Raw genomic sequence first — 17,909 nt, 5'->3', positions numbered from 1 at the left:
TTTTAATTTCAAGTTCATAAATTGCCAGGGCCAATAATCCATTTTATAACTAATAATAATAATAATAATAATAATATTAATAATAATAATAATAATAATAATAATAATAATAATATTTCAAACTACACCACAAGGTTAAATATAATTTTATTTCCTATTGGTTTCTGATGACATAATGTTATGCCTCTACATAAACAGCCGTCATACACCATCTTTTGCAGCTTTGCAGAGAGCAACAGTTACAGGTACAGTCTTGTGGCCTATGTGCTGAAGGAAGTGTTTTTGTTGTTCAGACACACAAAACACACAGGCAAGTAGCTCAGATGAAATGAATAATAAAGCTCTTACATGAAACAGTTCTCAACTAAATTTAGAACACAAGGTCTATTTTAACTGTACACACACGTAAGATCAACTACATTACATAACATTTTGTTCAAAACTGATGAGGCTGACGCACCCCTTTTTTTCAGATCATTTAATGCCTACCTGCAAACGACACTAGGCTTTCCGTGCTCTCTGCAAGTTTTTTTTTTTCAGAGTGGTCTGGTGAGAGGAAGTGGCCCCTGCTTGGTGGAATAAACTCATTTAGGACAGCTATTTCAGTTCCCTCACAGCTTGAAGCAGAGCAGCCATGACGACCTATTGCTCCGCTGCTTTGTTCTTGTTCTTGATCGCTTTTTTTAGACGGTCATCTACGGAGGACAGCATTGGTAAGTCCTGCTCATTCTATTTTGCTGTAAACTCTTTCAACTCAATAGTATTATTGAGAAATGCTCAAAAGTATGACTTTTTTCAACTACTTCTTGTTTGAAACACATCTGCAACGTTTAAATGGTTCACAATGGTTTTGTTACTGTTTCTTGTTTGACTTCCTTCATTTTGTATTGCAGTGAATGTGAAATATTCACGAGAGCCAGTAAGAGGAATGGAGGGACAGTTTTTGACTATGAAATGCACAGTGGAGTACAGTGAAGTGCAGTGTGAAGGCCTTAAGGCCTGGTGGTGCTTGCCAGGAGAGCAGTGTAGGCCACTCACTACTCCTGACAGATACCTGATCCACATTAATGAGACTAAAATGGAGAAACCTGGATTCAGACAACGAGATGTATTTATTCAGTTTAAGAATCTGTCTCACAGTGACACTGCACTGTATCAGTGTACTGCAGTATGCCGACATCCTGGAACTTCAGCCATGGGACGTCTCCTCAACCTCACTGTAACAGGTGAGCTTTGTTACCAATGATTAAATCCTTAACAGCTGTAAAATAAACTATTATTTTTATTACTTTTTTATACTTTTATTTTTTAAAAAGTGTTTTTTTGGCTTGGATTTAATATGAAACACCTTCAGCTAGTAAAGAACTTTTATATTATACAGAGATTATTTACATTTACATATCTCATTTACAAAAATGAGAAGATTTTTTTTAAAGAATTATCATTTCAAAGGTTTTTTTAGGGAATGAAAAGTGGTTCTTCTGTAGCATCACCAAAAGAACCCTTTTTGGCTCCTTTATTTTTTAGGAGTGTAACAATAAATAACATACAGTTCAGCTGAAGTGATAGGATAATCAGTCCAAGTATAATCCTTTAAGTGGAGTGAGCTGGAATTAGAAGTTTTGTGATTTTTCTTTTGTGGTTGTCTGTTTCATAATTAGGTAACTGAATATGAGCATAAAATGTCTTTATTATTAAATGTAATTTAAATGCTTACATGTGCCTTTTTATGTGTAAACAAAACAGGAATTATGAGCAAACCATATTGGTTTCCAATAAAAACATCTAGGAAAACTATGAAAGTCGCTTTGTCTCTATGCAAATCAGACTTTTTTTGTGATTTTAAAATTTGTGGTTTATTTGAGAATAATAAGCTTTCATTGATCTGGGATTATTTTACCAGTCTTTAATGTCTTAATGTCTTGTGTAAGGAAAGATGTAGGACTGGAAGTTAATTCTGATAAACCCTGACATCACATGGGCTACTGGTGGCCAAAACCGATTTAAATTTTTTTTTTGAAAACATGATGGTTGAAAACCAGCGTCATACATTTGAAGCTGAAACAGCAAGCAATACAGCATATACAGTTCAATTAAAGAGGGAATATGCATAATTTAGTCATTAAGATTTTAACAAACATTCACAAGGTTTTGATGTGAAATTGTTAATTGTAGAGAAACTGAGCGACATTTCTTTCAGTTGTGGTGATAGGAACCATATATGCAATGCAAGTACAGTTATTTTATACTTTTTATATTTTACAGTTTATATTTTACATTTCTAAAATGATCAGTGAACTAACGTGTATGCTGAGGTTTAATATATAATGTCGTTAATGGTAAAATAGTGGTTAATTTGAGAAAAAAAAAAAAATTCTTTGGGGACACTCTGCCTGTACTTCTGAGCTATGAATCGTTCTTAAAAATATGTATAAAATGTTAAATTTTGTCATCAGGTGTCAGGAAGCATATTCATAACCATTACATGTTATAGCTGTGTGGTGATGGTGTGATGTAGCTTTTAGAGACATTATAGACATCAGTTGCTGTTACCACCACTGTGAAAAATTGTGGCTCGTTAGGTCTCTCTAGAATGAAACATTTCACATCAAACCACTGTGAATGACTTTGCTCAAATCTTAACAATAAAGTTATGCAGAATTTTGAAAAACTGGTAGACTTCCTCTTTGACTTTTGACACCACAGTATGCTTAAGAAGCTGGCCACCATCCAAACAATAATAAAAGTAAGATTATTCAATTTTGTCTGAGTAAATTTAGATTAAATACCTTTAATCAGATAACGTGTCTTTGCCTCTGACCTATATTGCATCCCCACAAACTTACGGTTTTCATTTATTTGAAGTCTTCTTCAAAACATTTGCTGTATGCAGGCTCAGTGAGTTCTTGATAAATGGTGCAGTTATATACCAAGTTCTTGATTGTACTTGGAGCACCACCATTTTTAAACAAGCTTAGAAGAAACACTGAAATGTAGCAAAAAAGCAGTCAGATAGTTTTCATTATTTGTAGGTATTTGCACCTAAGTGACGTAGTGCAGACTTCTTGTGGAATGTGTTACTTTTAAAAACATTTTATTCACCATTTTTCTGTTGTTCAAATGAGCCCTGTTTTGATTTGTTTCATGATCTTCTAAGCAATAACAAATATCATGTCTGCTTTACAGAAAATCCTAATAAAAATCATGTGAATGGTCAGAATCGGAGTGACCGTTGCAGTGTGGATATGATTCTTCTGGTAGTCAGCTTCACTCTTTCATGGATCCCTGCAATGTGACTTTAAACACTTCAGATGTCTAGTTCCTGTGCTGCAAACTTATCAAGTGAGCCATTTCTGAGCACACCAGAGACGCCATTATATTCTGGGCACCAATGTAAAAACCCAAAATGAAATGATTCAATAGACATTAAGTTATTAAATAGACTTTTCATGTATTATGAAGATATCATTGTATGTGCTACTTTCTCAATATATGCAGTAACTTAATAAACTTATTTTGAGATACTAACACAGTACAATGACATGGGGGTTCTTCCTTTCTGTGCTGGGGTATGTTGCTAACAAAATTTAGATTGCTTGTCCAATTTCATGGCTTGATGTCACAAGCTTTTTTTTAGGTTTTATTCAGGTTTTCAAAATAAATAAATAAATAAATAAATAAATAATGATGTGTGGGACCTGAACTCCAGGTTAGTAGACCTCCAGGACCAGGACTGGGCAACCCTGGCCTAGAGTGATGTTTTATTCTGCCAGAAGTGATCCTCTTCAGCTCTTGAAATCCTAACTAATAGAATAGCTCACTTAGCTATATTTGCCTAGATACCACAGAGAAAAACAATTTCAAATCAGCCAATTTTCTGCTAGGAGTTTTAAGAATTAAACCCTTTTGTTTCCATCCAGACCTTAACATTGAAAGAGTAGCACTGTACTTGCAGAGTTTAAATACAAGCATGATTCTATTGATCAAAAAATGAACTACAAATTACTCTCACATTTTTTTGTTCTTAGAAAAAATAGGCCTTCTCTGAAGGCATAGAAGGCCGTAAGGGTTCGCCCCTGTTAGAAGACTCAAACAGGACTATTTTTTCCAGATCTTCAGGTTTGACAAATTATAGAAGGTGAATTGCACCGGAATTATTAGTTGGTAAAAACTACAAACATTGCAAATTTGTACTGGATTTCAGTTTCATACCTCATTAATAATCACTTGAATTACAGCTCTTTCCCAGGTAAAACTAATATAAAAGAGCTCAAGTAAGGCTTTTGTTTAGCAGAGCCATATGCCATCTAGAGTTTTGGGTAGAGTTTCCAATGCTAGTAATTTGATTAACAGCAACAAAGTTATGAAATTGTCAGTGGTGGACAGTACCGAAGTAAATGTAATTCGTTACTGTACCTAAGTAGTTTTTTTGTGTATCTTTCCTTTACTGAAGTATTTCCATTTTGGGTGACTTTTTACTTTCACTCCACTACATTTCAAAGTCAAATATCTTACTTTTTACTCGACTACGTTATGCGAAATCTGTCTTCCCTTTTGGCTTATGTGTGTATAAAAACGTAACGTCAAAACGTGAAGCAAGCACACCACTCAGCTTGTTATATGAGACATCTTATGTCATGTCTTCTAGCTACTTGTACCTCTGACCTTCAAAACAGGAAATTCACAAAACCACATGAGTATGCACTGCTGAGCACATGCTGTAACAAAGAAAATCACCCTAAAGCATCATGGCTTATGGAGTCATGTCTTTACATTCTTAGACATCTCACGCATATATCGTGGACCCTCTGTAATACAGAAGGTGCTCTGGTACAGTCATATGCAGGTTTGGGCACCCCTAGTCAGATTACATGTTTTGTTTATGTTATGAAAACAAGTACACATTCTATCCAGAGAACACACTTTTGCACATTTTAATGCACAATTACTGTTGATTTGCGAATTACCGCAATGCATACAAAAAAAAACAACCATAAAATGTAGCCCGTGCAAAGGTTATAGAACATTTTATTGGGATGTTTTATTTCAGAATGTGTTAAACTCTGCAAATACACTCAAATTGTGCACCAAAATTATGATGTGTTGTCTTAGCTTCAGTCAACAACAAAACATGTAATATGACCAGGGGTATTTAAATTATGCCTATGACTATGTACTATGTTTGGTTATATCCTTGAGGCATCCTTTGATGACCACTTTTGTGGTTGCTGTCTTTAGATCTGACTTAGTGAACAAAATATCCTGAAAAAACTGAAAAAAGTCTAAATGATATAATTTATAATCCTGACTGAAAGGTCATGTGGTAGCCTATTGCAAGGTGAGCAGCAATGGCTCTTCTATATTCAGGCAGCTTTTCATTTTCTGCTCTTGAAAGAACAGTCATGACCACCAAACAACTCTGTACTTTCTGAAATGGCACTTCACTATCTCTTGATGGCTGATTGATGCAGAATTTCTAGTATTAAAAAAATACTAGAAATTCTGCATGAGGGAATTTCTCATAGAAGTATAGCAATCCTCTCCCATTGTCAGTCTCTGCCACTGTCATCTTGCTTTCTCCAGCATGGAACTAGTTCATATGGGAGGTGTTTTTCCTAAACCAGGCTGTCTGAGAGAATTAAATCACCTTTTGGGCAGACTTTATCTGCTTTTTGTGTTCTAAAGTTTGAGGCTGTGATCTATGGTATGGAGCATGGCTGTGATTATATCTACAAAGATCTGAACCGTTTTCATTCTCTCTTTATCTTTTGCGGGATGGTGCAGGACAAACACTTGCAAAAGCATATCTGCTAATATAAACTGCTTTCCTGGGACAAGTAGAAACTCAAAAGAAAACCTAAGCAGGAATTCATCTGATGCCCTGGAGCCTACTTACACCCCAAAAGGCTTGTGGCCTGTAGGGAGAACCTTAGACACAGACAGTCTTTCACTTGCTCAGGTGGAGACTAGTGCCTCCTCTTCAATTTGAACACATTTGTTGGGCCTCAGCCAGTGGCCTTGAAATAAAAATAATGCATTTTCTGCAGCAGCACAGCTCCAGTGCTGTAAGAACTAGCATTGGCTGGCAGGCATGTCCCGAGAGCACTTAAAAATTTCTCTTGAGGAGCACAATAATTAGTTTGTCATCTTTGTGGATCAGTTCAGTCATGTCCAGTATGGGTCATACGTTATTCACATTAGGAACTGTTTCATGGGGAGATTTGCAGAAGCCTAAACTTTTTGAAGAGAATACTTTTGAATGTGACAGGAGAGGTAAGGTGTGATATGCAGACAGGAGAATGTGTTTCGCTGTGAAACTGCTAATGGTGGTGGTCCACATGCAAGCACACTTTCAGATTTACTTGAGAAACTCTTACCACTAGAGTGGTTTTGATTATCTTGGTGATCACACTCAAAATCACTCAGCTCTGTGCATGTCTTGTAGGTTATAGGTGATCTATAACATCTTTAACATCTCACATCTTAACCATCTTAAAATATGGTCCATTATATTCTTGATGCCCAGCATTTTCTGCAAGCATGTTGGGTTACATTAAATTTTTACTTTGGAACTGGATGTAGGGACATCTGCTAGTTGTATCTGCTCCCATTGCTTGAGAGCAGAAAGGCCCATCTAACCTATACAGTTGTATGGCCAGTGCTGATTCAGTTCCCAGGCAGTACTGAAAGCCAATACTATGCCATTAGCACAAATTTAATATTGTACTGCTAGCATACTCATACTTTGCGACATTTCATCACACATCACTTGTAAAATAGGCAAGTTATATCTCAGAAACACATAGTGACCAGTCTCAGTCCTGCAAGATTTGCGTTGTACGGTTCAAAATATACACCAACACATTACAAATGACTCTCTACACAATCACTCCATAACCTGGTTGCAAATATAGAACTTTATATCAAAGTTATATTATATCCAAATAAATGTTGCGAAAATTCTCACTGTTTATCTGATGTTACCCTTAATGTTGATATGGAGCAATACATACATAACATGATCTCTCAGCAGCCTACTGGCACTAAAAGGATAGTAAGATAAAGAAGACTGCAGATTCTGACAAGATATTAAGCCTCATCAAATATCCAGGCAGGTGAAAGCAAAGGAGCAGCACTGTTCCTACTGTTGAACAGGTAAATGTGATTGGAATGCATTCCCCATTAGATATTTTTAAATAACCTACTTCCAGTGTTAGCTAAGCGAGCAAGGCGGTGTGGGACTTTGTTTTCGGGAGTCACATGATGCAGGCCAGACCATGCCAAACTCTACATACTCACAAAGTGGGTAGACCAACTTTGTAGACACAGTTTCTATACCCGCTGGTGTCATGCAATGTCATTACATCAGGATACAGCCTCCTATTCCTAACAGCAGTCGTCATTCCAACACTACTTAAACAAAATCACCCAGAAAGACCAGAAAGCTGAATTCACATTTACACAACAAATGGTGCAGCAGCACCTTCACTATAAATCAGACAGACAGACGATGAGATGAAATCAGATGAAGCCACAATGCAGCCACTTATCACTGTTCCTGCTCGTGTGTCAAGATGCAGTGGTAGGGGCCCCTGCAAGAATGCCCGTGTGGGCCTGCTGAGGGCTATCTGTGGGCTGTGTGGGCTAGGGCCAACAGTTAACCCTGAATTGGCCCACTGTGAGTCAGCCCACAGTGGGATCACATCACTGAACCCACAATGGGCCCTAAAGGGTTTTTGTTTCGGCAGTACACCACTGGGCTCGCCAACAGATAACCTGACACTGGGTCACTCCACACTGGGCCCCACATCATTTTGCCCATTGTGGGCCCTTAATTGATTTGGGTGGGCAGTATTCCACTGTGCTTGCCCTCAGATAACCTGACACAGGCCTGCTGTGGGTCTCTCTACACAGGGCCCACATCATATTGCCTATTGTGGGCCCTCAAAAGATTTGGATGGGCAATCACTGGTTTCGCCCACAGATAACCTGACACAAGTCCACCGTGGGTCACTCCAAACTGGGTCCACATCAGTTAGCCAACAGTGGGCACTCACTTGATTTGAATGGCCAGTACACAGTGTCTAGGGTGCAAATAATCCAACATATGAGCATAATTTTAATGTTATTATGACAAGTTGTCAGTCCGTCTTCAATTTTGGTATGCCAACATTATTTTAGTTTTACTGTGACACTAAGGTATCAATGTTCTGAATGTGGGTACATTAAAGTCATGTGAATGTTGCTGCAAAATTAGTTCTAAGAATGTCTTCAATGTTGGTATATAAGTATAATTTCAGTGTAAAACACTGTCAATAAAATTGTGAAATAGCATTTTAAAAATGTTTAATAAAAGCAAAAAGGTAATGATCAGAGGAGGGTGGTTTCCCCTTTTTGAGTCCTGGTTCCTCTCAAGGTTTTTTCCTGTTGCTCTTAGGGAGTTTTTCATGGCCACCTTAGAAGAACCATTATTTTAAGGAGTGTACAGCCTTAACTTGCATTTATGGTTGCAGTGATGAACAGTGTTTACTGACAACGATTTGTCAAAGTTTTCTTGAGCCAATGTGGTTATATCCATCACAGTAGCATGCCGGTTTTTAATGCAGTGCTGCCTGAGGGATATAGGGTCAGTTGTGACTTTTGGCCTTGCTTTTTTAAACTGAGATTTTCTGCTTGAATACAACTCATTGAACTCATCTGTTGATTGCCAAGTTTAGTATGTGAGTTTGAACAGGGAAATCACCAGACTGTGCTGAATGCTGGCCCCCCAGGAATGGAACTGAATATGCCTGGAGAATTAAAGAAAACTTAGATTTGGATTAAGCAGGTATGAGGAACAGATACATAATTGTTGCATTAAAAACAGGCTCTCCATATTTGAACAACTATAGATTCTTATTTGTCCAGAAGAATGAGTACACTGTAAAAAGTAGGACTGGGTTAATTAATATTTACTACATAACTAATAGTAACCTCTACATAATAAAAAGACTATGTTTAGTTAGAAATCAAACTGAGCTGAATCCAATAAATTTGAATGATTTATTAATTGCATTTTACACAGTTTTGGTTGAATAAAATTGGCTGTGATACATTGAGTAGAATTTACTAATGTTTTATCAGGAACAACAACGATGCAGAAAATTGATTAGATTTTACTCATTGGGAGGTCATTGGTTTTAATCACCTCACACTTCCGCCCAACGCATTTTGTGCCTCATGGACACCAGTGACTACACGTTTCAGGGGTTGCAGTCCTCCAACTTCCCAAAGGTAAGACCTTTTTAATTATTGCTAGGAAACAAACAATTTCCAAGTAGGTCGCTGTAGCAGTTGCCCATTCTTTTAAGTTACTGCAGCTTACCAAACATCTCAAATTTCCTGTGCTGTAAGTCACATTTATACGGAGCCCCGCTGGTGACATCCTGTATAAATAAAAATAATAAGGTTCCCACCTTATTAAGCCGCCTTACTAAGTCGTGGCCACGCATTATTTTTATTTATACAGGATGTCACCAGCGGGGCTCCGTACATTTAAGCTAACAGCTAGCGAATGCATTTTAGTTTTGATTAGCATAGAAGCATGGCCTGGACTTAAATTACAGATGTTACTGTTAAGGTACAGACAGAGGCGAGGTTCTCTGATGTGTCGACAAATAACATACGGGAAGATTCCACCTGTATTGAGGAGAGCAGATTACACCCGTATTGAGCTCCGAGCCGTCACCAACGTTTTACCGCGGAGGCGACAACTGCGCGTCTATAGCCGCTTCTGAAAACTACGAAAGGATTCAAAGTGCGTTTGGTGAATAAATTATTGGTTTATTTGACGTAGCAGCAGTTTTTCAATCGGATACTTATTCAAACCTAATTCTGTAATTTGTGAATGTTCAACTCTTCATATGTCAAAACGAAAATAAGCATCACTTGCTAACAGTCAAGTTAGCTAGCTAGCTAACACTAACCTAACTAGCTCGCTAGCGAGTCACCTCTTTTAGATGACTGTTTGCTCTCACAAAATATGAGAGAGGCACCTTTTTAGCTAATTTGCAATTTTAAAGTGAAAAGGCTGTCGAATTTATGGTATGATAAACTAGTGTGTACACTTGTTAGAGTTGCTAGCTAACCTAGCTAGTTAACCTAGGTTAAGTAATCCAGCTAGCTCAGCTACATATGCGTGAGTTTAGGCTAAATTAATAGCTCTGTTGGACGACTGGTCCACTCCGGCTAACCTGTGCTGACCCATGATGGGCTCAAATCTGAACGGGAGACGTCGAGTGACTGACTGGGGTTTGAATGACAGAAACGCAGAGACTAGCTAGCTAGCTAACTATGGTCTGTGATGTGTGGGTGTGTTAGCTTGGTGGCCAGCAGGCTAACGGGCTCACACACTACAGAGCATGTCCGATGCTTTTTTCACACGAGTTTAGAGGATAAAAACAGAAATCTAAGGGGGAGATGTCCAGTGACTGGTACAGTTAAAGCATTAGTTTAATAAGGTCAACTCAGCTGCCAAGTGATTTTACTTGCTAACAATCCTATATCACACTAAAGTTCTTAGAGTTAGAGTAAAGTTTCTTCTCCTTATGTTATATTTTCTTTTTTTAGCCAACATAAATGAGCCTGTGTCTGTTTCTGTTGTTGACAGATAGTATTTTAAACCTTTACCAAATGTTTTATCTTTTACAGCCAGCCACTGCTGCCTGTGGTTCTCAACTGGCCAGGAATTGTCCCAGGTACTTTAATTTATAGTATCTTTATGGTATTGCTCTTTGTAATATTAGTACATCTTACGCTAAATATTTTTAACACAAGACAAGACATTGTCAACATTATGTATTGTTTGACTCACCTGCTTTGCCTTTTTCTTTACTTTGCAAAACTGTTGTATGAAAACAATAGTACTTTAAAGTTGTGTGCTATTGTAAAAGACATGTTCACAGTAACATGCTCTTGCTTGTATTGCTTTGCATATACCTTTGCTTTTTCTTGTTACTTTGTAGATTTATTTTTGATACTGTTTACTGTTTGTTCAGGATTCTTTATCCTTATATTTTGTATGGTGAGCATTTACTACTAATTTTGCTCACTTATTTCTTCATTTTAGATGCAGTCATGAGGAATCCATCTTCACAAACTGCAAGTGGCAAAGAAATTCACCAGAGACCTTCACATCTGTTAAGATCTGAGTATATTTAACAGGTAGGATTCAGATGTTCGTTCTCTCTCCCAAGCATACTCTACATGTATGCTCACTGGCTATCTTTACAGTACTCCTGACTTACAGACTGGAGTCCATCTGTTTCTTTGTATACAGTGCCCCCCCCTTCCCTTTTTACTACAGTGCCACCACAGAGCAGGTATTATTCATAAAACATTCTCAGTACTGCAGTAACACTGACGTGGTGGTGGTGTGTGTTAGTGTGTGTCGTGCTGGTCTGAGTGGATCAGACAGCAGTGCAGCTGGAGCTTTTAAACACTGTGTCCACTCACTGTCCACTCTATTAGACATTCCTACCTTATCAGTCCACCTTGTAGATGTAAAGTCAGAGATGATAGCTCATCTGCTGCTGCACAGTTTGTGTTGGTCATCTTCTAGTCCTTCATCAGTGGACTATTCTCAGTCCAGCAGTAACACTGAGGTGATTAAAACATTGCTGTACCTAATACACTAGTACCACACTTACTATGTCAGTGTCACTGCAGTGCTGAGAATTAACCAATAATACCTGCTTTGTGGTGGTCTTGATCATTGATGAATGATGTGAAAGGGGGCTAACAAAGTATGCAGAGAAAAAGATCAGCTACAATTTGCAATTGCAGAACTACAAAGTGCACATATGTATTTAATGGACCTGATTCAATAGAAAAGTAAGTAAATGCAAGGCAGCATTACCTAATGTAGTGGCCAGTAAGTGTATAAATGTAATCAAGCACAGTGATGTAATTTATATTTTTTGTTAATACCATTGTAGCTGTTACCTGCTATTCCACTCGTTATGTCTGAATTCTGTATATATTTTGCTTAGGCAGTTAATGCATCGTAATCATTTCTAAAGGATTTCTGGTGTCATCAATTCATGTATGCTTACATGTGAACACAGGTGAGCTTTAAGAATTGTGAACTTTTCAAGACATGATACAGTATGTATTGGCTTAATATATGATATTAATATATGATAATGTATATCTTACGTTCTTAGAACAGTGGCAGATTATTGATTAATCAGCTGTGTTCACCTGTGTTGTACTTCTTCTCCTCTTTGCTTGAGACTAGTTGTACTTAGTACAACAAATATTCTTATGTTAGCTCAACTAAATATTTTAGTGTTGACAGATATCAGTCAGTAAAACGAGTAATTTTCGGAAGTTGACCGAACAAGATAAAGTTGGGAAAATTGGTATTAGATTTTTTTCTTGTACAAACTATTTTTTTTTTTTTTTACAGTGTAGGTGCATAAGGTGGCTGTTGGGTTGTTATGTAGGCGAACTATGTGGTTGCTAAGATGTATTAGTTGGTTTCTAAGGTGTTTGTTGGCAGTTGCTAGGGTGTTTCTAGGTTGTTGCTAAGATGAACTAGTTGGTTGCGAGTGACGTGCTTGTTAGGCTGTAGTAGTTTGTTGCTAAGTTTGTTGCTTTAGGCTGCTAGTCAACGGAGGTGAAACAAATGCTGATGATGTCTTAGCATTGAAATGCGACCTTTTTTAACCTTTCACTCCCAAACCCCTGTATCAATTATAAAAGTGACCAGCAACACTGTATTCCAGAATTCTGGTTTCTCCCATGTATACTTCATTGGAGATCAGTTGAGCAACAGAAGGCCTCCCTGCTCAAGCACTGATTAATCTAACTTTTGCTTTGTTTTGGTTTTCTGGCTACAGAGAGGGTTGTGCTGGTCCCTAGTGAACACCTGATGGTCAACATGCGAGTCCGTATGCAGAACTGGTGACAGTGCACACTTTAAGTTCCAGTAATCATCCAACATCATGTCTGTGTGAAACTCTATCCCATGATGAGCACCCTCTTCGGTCAAGTCTGGACTCAGTGACTCATTATTCTTGATCAACCAGGGCAAGTTGCTTATCCTTTATATATATATGGATGCATGCTGCTTTTTTTCAGCATCTCAGCACTGCTTTGTGAGTATCCTGTTCATTTAATTAATGCAAGAAAAGTTTCTTAAAGTTCATCAAAATAGTCTGTACCTTGGATTGTAATGAGTGTTATTTGTTATACATACATCATCTAAACCGCTTATCCTTCTGGGTCGCGGTGGGGTGCTGGAGCCTATCCCAGCTGTCATTGGGCGGAAGGCAGGATACACCCTGGACAGGTCGCCAGTCCATCGCAGGGCAGACAGACATACATATACAATCACACACACATTCACACCTAGGAGCAATTCAGCATGTCCAATTGGCCTGACTGCATGTCTTTGGACCGTGGGAGGAAACCCACGCAGACACGGGGAGAACATGCAAACTCTACACAGAAAGGACCCCGGTTGCCTGGCCAGGAATTGAACCCAGGCCCTTCTTGCTGTGAGGCGACAGCGCTACCCACTGCGCCGCCGTGCCGCCCCATTATTTGTTATTTCCTTTGTGATTTATCATTAGCAGTTGTTGACTGTTAAATCTGTGCCAACTAATTGTAATTCCTTATGTGCTGTACTGTATTTGTTTGCAATGAAATTACTACAGCTGCCGGTAATTTACTGTAAAGTTGAACTTTGCAATAAAATACTGTAATGTGTCATACAGTTATACTGTGTATCACTGACAGACTGTAATTATGTTAACAGTATACCTGTTGTTTTTAAAATAATGTATTGTATACACATTTACAATATATGCTTTTTTCACAGTAATTAACTGTAAACAAACAGTTCTCAACAGTGAAATTTACGGCTGCTAAAAAAGCATACAGTAATGTCTCATACCTTGCCAGTATATTTTTATGGTGAAGTTCTGGCAACCACAGCTGTAGTAAAGTGTAGTAAATATAAACCAGTTTTCCCCAGACATTTAGTAAATGTAAATACATTTTCCCCAGATATTGAGTAAATATAAAGTAATTTTGCTCACTTGGTAGATATTACTAAATTTTCCTTGTTAAATTAATTTGTTTTTACTAAATATTTGTGGGTTACATTAACTCAATGTGGCATACTATTACTGAGTACAACACATTTTAACTGTTGCTTTTATTAACATTTACTTAATTTTTTGCTTAAATTTAGTTCACTTCTTTAATGCATTTTAGTCGAAGTTTAGGTAATTAAAATCTACTCAATTTTATTACGTGTCACTTGTTGCCATAATTTTTTTAAGTATTATTGGTCACATTTTTTACAGTGTAGTCAGTAACATGAACAAACATTTAAAAGCTCTATTTATTTTCACCATTAATGTATGTAAATAGTGCTCATGCACAGCTGATGATGGGAAAAAATGGTTCAGCTCTTCTGCTTTTGAAAAGGAATTGCCTTGAAGAACAGAGCTCAGTAGAGCCATTAAATGTAAATGCATACTCGGAAGGCGCTGTAAACAATATTAGCCTACTTTAGAAATCAAGAAGAGGTTTGAAAAGCTGGCTTTGATTCTTTTTAGTCTGCCAGAATGGAAAGAGCATTTGTTTGGAATTCCTCAAAGGGGAATTCCACCGAGGTTTCTCTAGAATGAACCACTTTCCATCAAAACACTCTAAATGACATACACGATATAGGCAAAAGTATTGGGACATTCACACATTACACCTACAGGAGCTTTTAGGACATCCCATTCTAAAACCAAAGGCATTAATATGAAGTTGGTTGGAAACCCATGCCGTGAAGCTCCTGGCGTGCAGTTTTTGTGCTGATGTGAATGCCAGAGGAGGTTTGGAACATAGCAGTTATTGAGTCAGCAGGGCAACTTTTACGCACTATGCGCCTCAGCACTCGGTGACCCCGCTCTGTAACTTTATGTGGTCTGACATTTCGTAGTTGAGTTGCTGTGAGTCTTAACCGCTTGCCATTTCTAATAAAACCAGTTGATCGTGGAATATCTAGGACAGAAGAAATTTTGCAAACTGACTTGTTGCAATGGTGGTATCCTATTACAGTACCACGCTCAAATTTAATAGAACTACCCATTCTCTCACAAATGTTTGTAAAGGCAGACTGCATGGCTAGATGCTTGATTTTATACACCTGAGACAGAATGAAACACTTGAATTTAATGGCAAAAAGGTGTGTCCCAATACCATATAGTGTATATCTCAACGACTGAAATATGGAGAAAATTTTAAATATCCGTGGAATTTGCCTTCAATAAAGTAAGCCCCTGTTCAGCCTCTTTAATTAGCAGAGCTGGCAGCAAAATGTGACCACAAAGGATAAAGCTGTGAGGCCTACATTTAGGGAAGAAGGAACACCGGACACCTAATGAGAGCGACTCTGATTCCAGTTCGGTGGAAATGGAGGCTGCCCGACCAACAGGCACCGCATCCACAGCTCCTCCAGCACCATGACAACCACAGCACGCGCCTGCTGGCATCCTCACAACCGCCACACCAACCGCGAGAAAACGCCACCGCTGCTGCTGCTGCTGCTGTCAGCTCAACAGAGAAAGCGGCTCTGCTTTTCGTGAAAGACTGCAGTCTTCCAGTCTGTCGTCAATAAACCAAACACCAAGACCACCTGCACTGTATGCCTGCGTGCGTGAGGTAGCGTCTCATTCGCCAGCATCGTATTCGAATTTTCCGTTCCACCTTAAATGGTGCAGCAGTTACATTCTGGCCCCTGTGGGCGACATAGTGTAGCTGCTGCACCATTTAACGTGGAACGAAAAATTCAAGTAAGAAGCAGGCGAATACAAAGCCAGCTCCAGCCTTGTGCTTGGCATGAGGATTTTACTTCACCCTTTAAAAGATGTTAAAGCGTCATCTTTCTGCTCGTATGCAAAATGAAAATATCAGGGGCTTAATGCGACAGGCAGTTCAGCGGATGGTGGTGGTGGGGGTGTATCAAATTAAACTAAGGGGTGCTCACTTCAGTTCCCTTGTATGTGTATGTGTGTGCGTGAGTGCGCTAAGCGTAGGGTAACGTGTGCATAAGCGAGCGTGCGGGAGAGAGACTGGCAGAGAGAAAAGCGTGCGAGCTGCATCTCATCGGGTCCATGCGGCAGTATGAGGTTCTCTCTGACAAACTGTCAATATCAGCATCTATCATGTGAAACAGAGCCCATTCCACGCCCTGTGAGGAATATTTCGTCGTGAGGAGCCCTATTTGGTTCGAGGGAGATTCTGAAAGCCACAGGAATAACAGGTAAGCGACCTGCTGTGAAACGTGGGATCACATTTCATTATTTCTGCCTTCTTCTAATAGGTTTTTGTAAGAGAAGCCAGTGGAAGGGGCTCCAAAGTTTACAGTCAGCAGTTGTCCCTTTATTAATTTGCTTATGCTACAGAATTAGCCAGTCATAGCCTGAAGTACTTATACTGTAGTGCAGACGGAGATGAATTGGGTACCTTAGAGGTGAGGATTCATTAATGACTTTCTGCTGCTCTCACGTGTAGAGAAGCCTCATTTACATCAGAATCAGAATACCGTAATGTTAATTTAATTTATATGTAGCTATACATTTAATTTACATTAGTTCCATGTTCCATACAACACAAAGGCATATAAGACACTACACACAATATACACACAACACACTCTATACACAGTGCAAACCGTGTGGTTATATATATATATATATATATATATATATATATATATATATATATATATATTAGTGTGCGTGTGTGAACATGCTCAGATTGGTTGGAGTTGGTAATGCTGCAGTGGTGATATGAGTTTCCCCACATGACAATGGTTATGTAAACAAAGCCCTCTTCCTGCTTTTCATATAATGAAGTGTGTCTAAGTGAATTGCCAAGCTTGGCTAGAGGCTTACGTGAGGCATTTTATCCCTGCATTGTAATTATTGTATTGATATCCTGGCATAGCCTACAGCTGGAGAGTTTCCACCTATCTATGCAGACTTTGTGTGTGTCTATGTGTGTTTTTGTGAGTGTGTGCTGCTGAGAGAGATGGGGGAAGATGAAATGAGATTTTGTTCATTTATTATCAGGAGGATTCTGGTAAGAGGGAGAAACATAGGTGGGAGCAACACTATGAGAAGGTGCTAAGAGTCTTTCTGGTCCATATACCCAGTTGTACATAAATGTGTCTACAGTGTACGCAGTATTGCTCTATAGAGCGCATTGTCAGTCCTCAGCCTAACTATTAGTAAAGAAGGGTTAATTTGGCTTGATGTCTTTGGGAATTGATTAAATCATATCCCCTAGAGCTCCATCTGAATAATGAAAATGTCCTAAAGACATCAGGGCCCTGCTACTGAATCAGCTGATTAGAGTTTGGTGATTCACAAGAGGAGGGATATTGGACTCAGTCCTGGAGGACCACAAGCACTGCAGAGCAGATTGGGATCAGCAGTGCTGTGGGCTTCCAGGAGTTAACCCCTCTGCATTATAAAGTTTCCTGTATTAGATTGCGCTTATAATGTCAAAGCCAATGGAGTAGGTCCTGAAGCAGCTGCCCATGAGCTTCTGTTATTATAAGAGATTTTGATTTTCGTGTCCCTAGGAGAAGTATTCCCATTGGTAAGAAAAAAAAGAAAGACTGGGTTATTGCTATTAACAAGAGAAAATATTAAATTATATTGAATGATATGTCAAATTATATACTTTGTTGATCTAAGTGAAAATAAGAACAATAAGAACTACAGAGAACACACATTTTGCACATTTTAATGCACAATTTCTGTTTATTTGTTGAATTTAAGATATTGAGGAAAACAGTTCAACATAAAATGTGGCAATTTATGTAACATTTTATATTTTTTATTTTTATTTTCTCTTGT

At 38.4% G+C, this 17,909-nt stretch overlaps 1 protein-coding gene and 1 long non-coding RNA gene across 2 annotated transcripts; both read left to right on the top strand.

Annotated features, from left to right (window-relative positions):
• Positions 1 to 559: 559 nt before the first annotated feature.
• On the top strand, positions 560 to 3,528 carry zgc:174945 (uncharacterized protein LOC793867 homolog). Its single transcript, XM_036562473.1, has 3 exons — positions 560 to 713; positions 894 to 1,226; positions 3,187 to 3,528. The coding sequence occupies exons 1-3, from the start codon at positions 635 to 637 to the stop codon at positions 3,294 to 3,296; spliced, it is 522 nt and encodes a 173-aa protein (XP_036418366.1). The 5' UTR covers positions 560 to 634; the 3' UTR covers positions 3,297 to 3,528.
• A 6,022-nt stretch (positions 3,529 to 9,550) lies between these two features.
• LOC118802023 lies at positions 9,551 to 13,372 on the top strand. The gene is made up of 4 exons (XR_005006610.1): positions 9,551 to 9,796; positions 10,690 to 10,736; positions 11,108 to 11,202; positions 12,882 to 13,372. It is a non-coding gene; the product is annotated as an uncharacterized LOC118802023 (long non-coding RNA).
• The last annotated feature ends 4,537 nt before the right edge of the window (positions 13,373 to 17,909 follow it).

The sequence above is a fragment of the Colossoma macropomum genome, unplaced genomic scaffold, assembly GCF_904425465.1.
Source record: "Colossoma macropomum unplaced genomic scaffold, Colossoma_macropomum, whole genome shotgun sequence".
Classification (NCBI taxonomy): Eukaryota; Metazoa; Chordata; class Actinopteri; order Characiformes; family Serrasalmidae; genus Colossoma; species Colossoma macropomum.
This window is presented reverse-complemented; position numbering and strand designations above follow the sequence as displayed.

Bases quoted from the DNA above. Each gene is read 5' to 3' on its own strand.
- zgc:174945 (XM_036562473.1), top strand. From the start codon at position 635: ATGACGACCTATTGCTCCGCTGCTTTGTTCTTGTTCTTGATCGCTTTT. The intron at 714-893 runs GTAAGTCCTGCT...TTTGTATTGCAG, and splicing joins ATCTACGGAGGACAGCATTG to TGAATGTGAAATATTCACGA. The intron at 1,227-3,186 runs GTGAGCTTTGTT...TCTGCTTTACAG, and splicing joins CCTCAACCTCACTGTAACAG to AAAATCCTAATAAAAATCAT.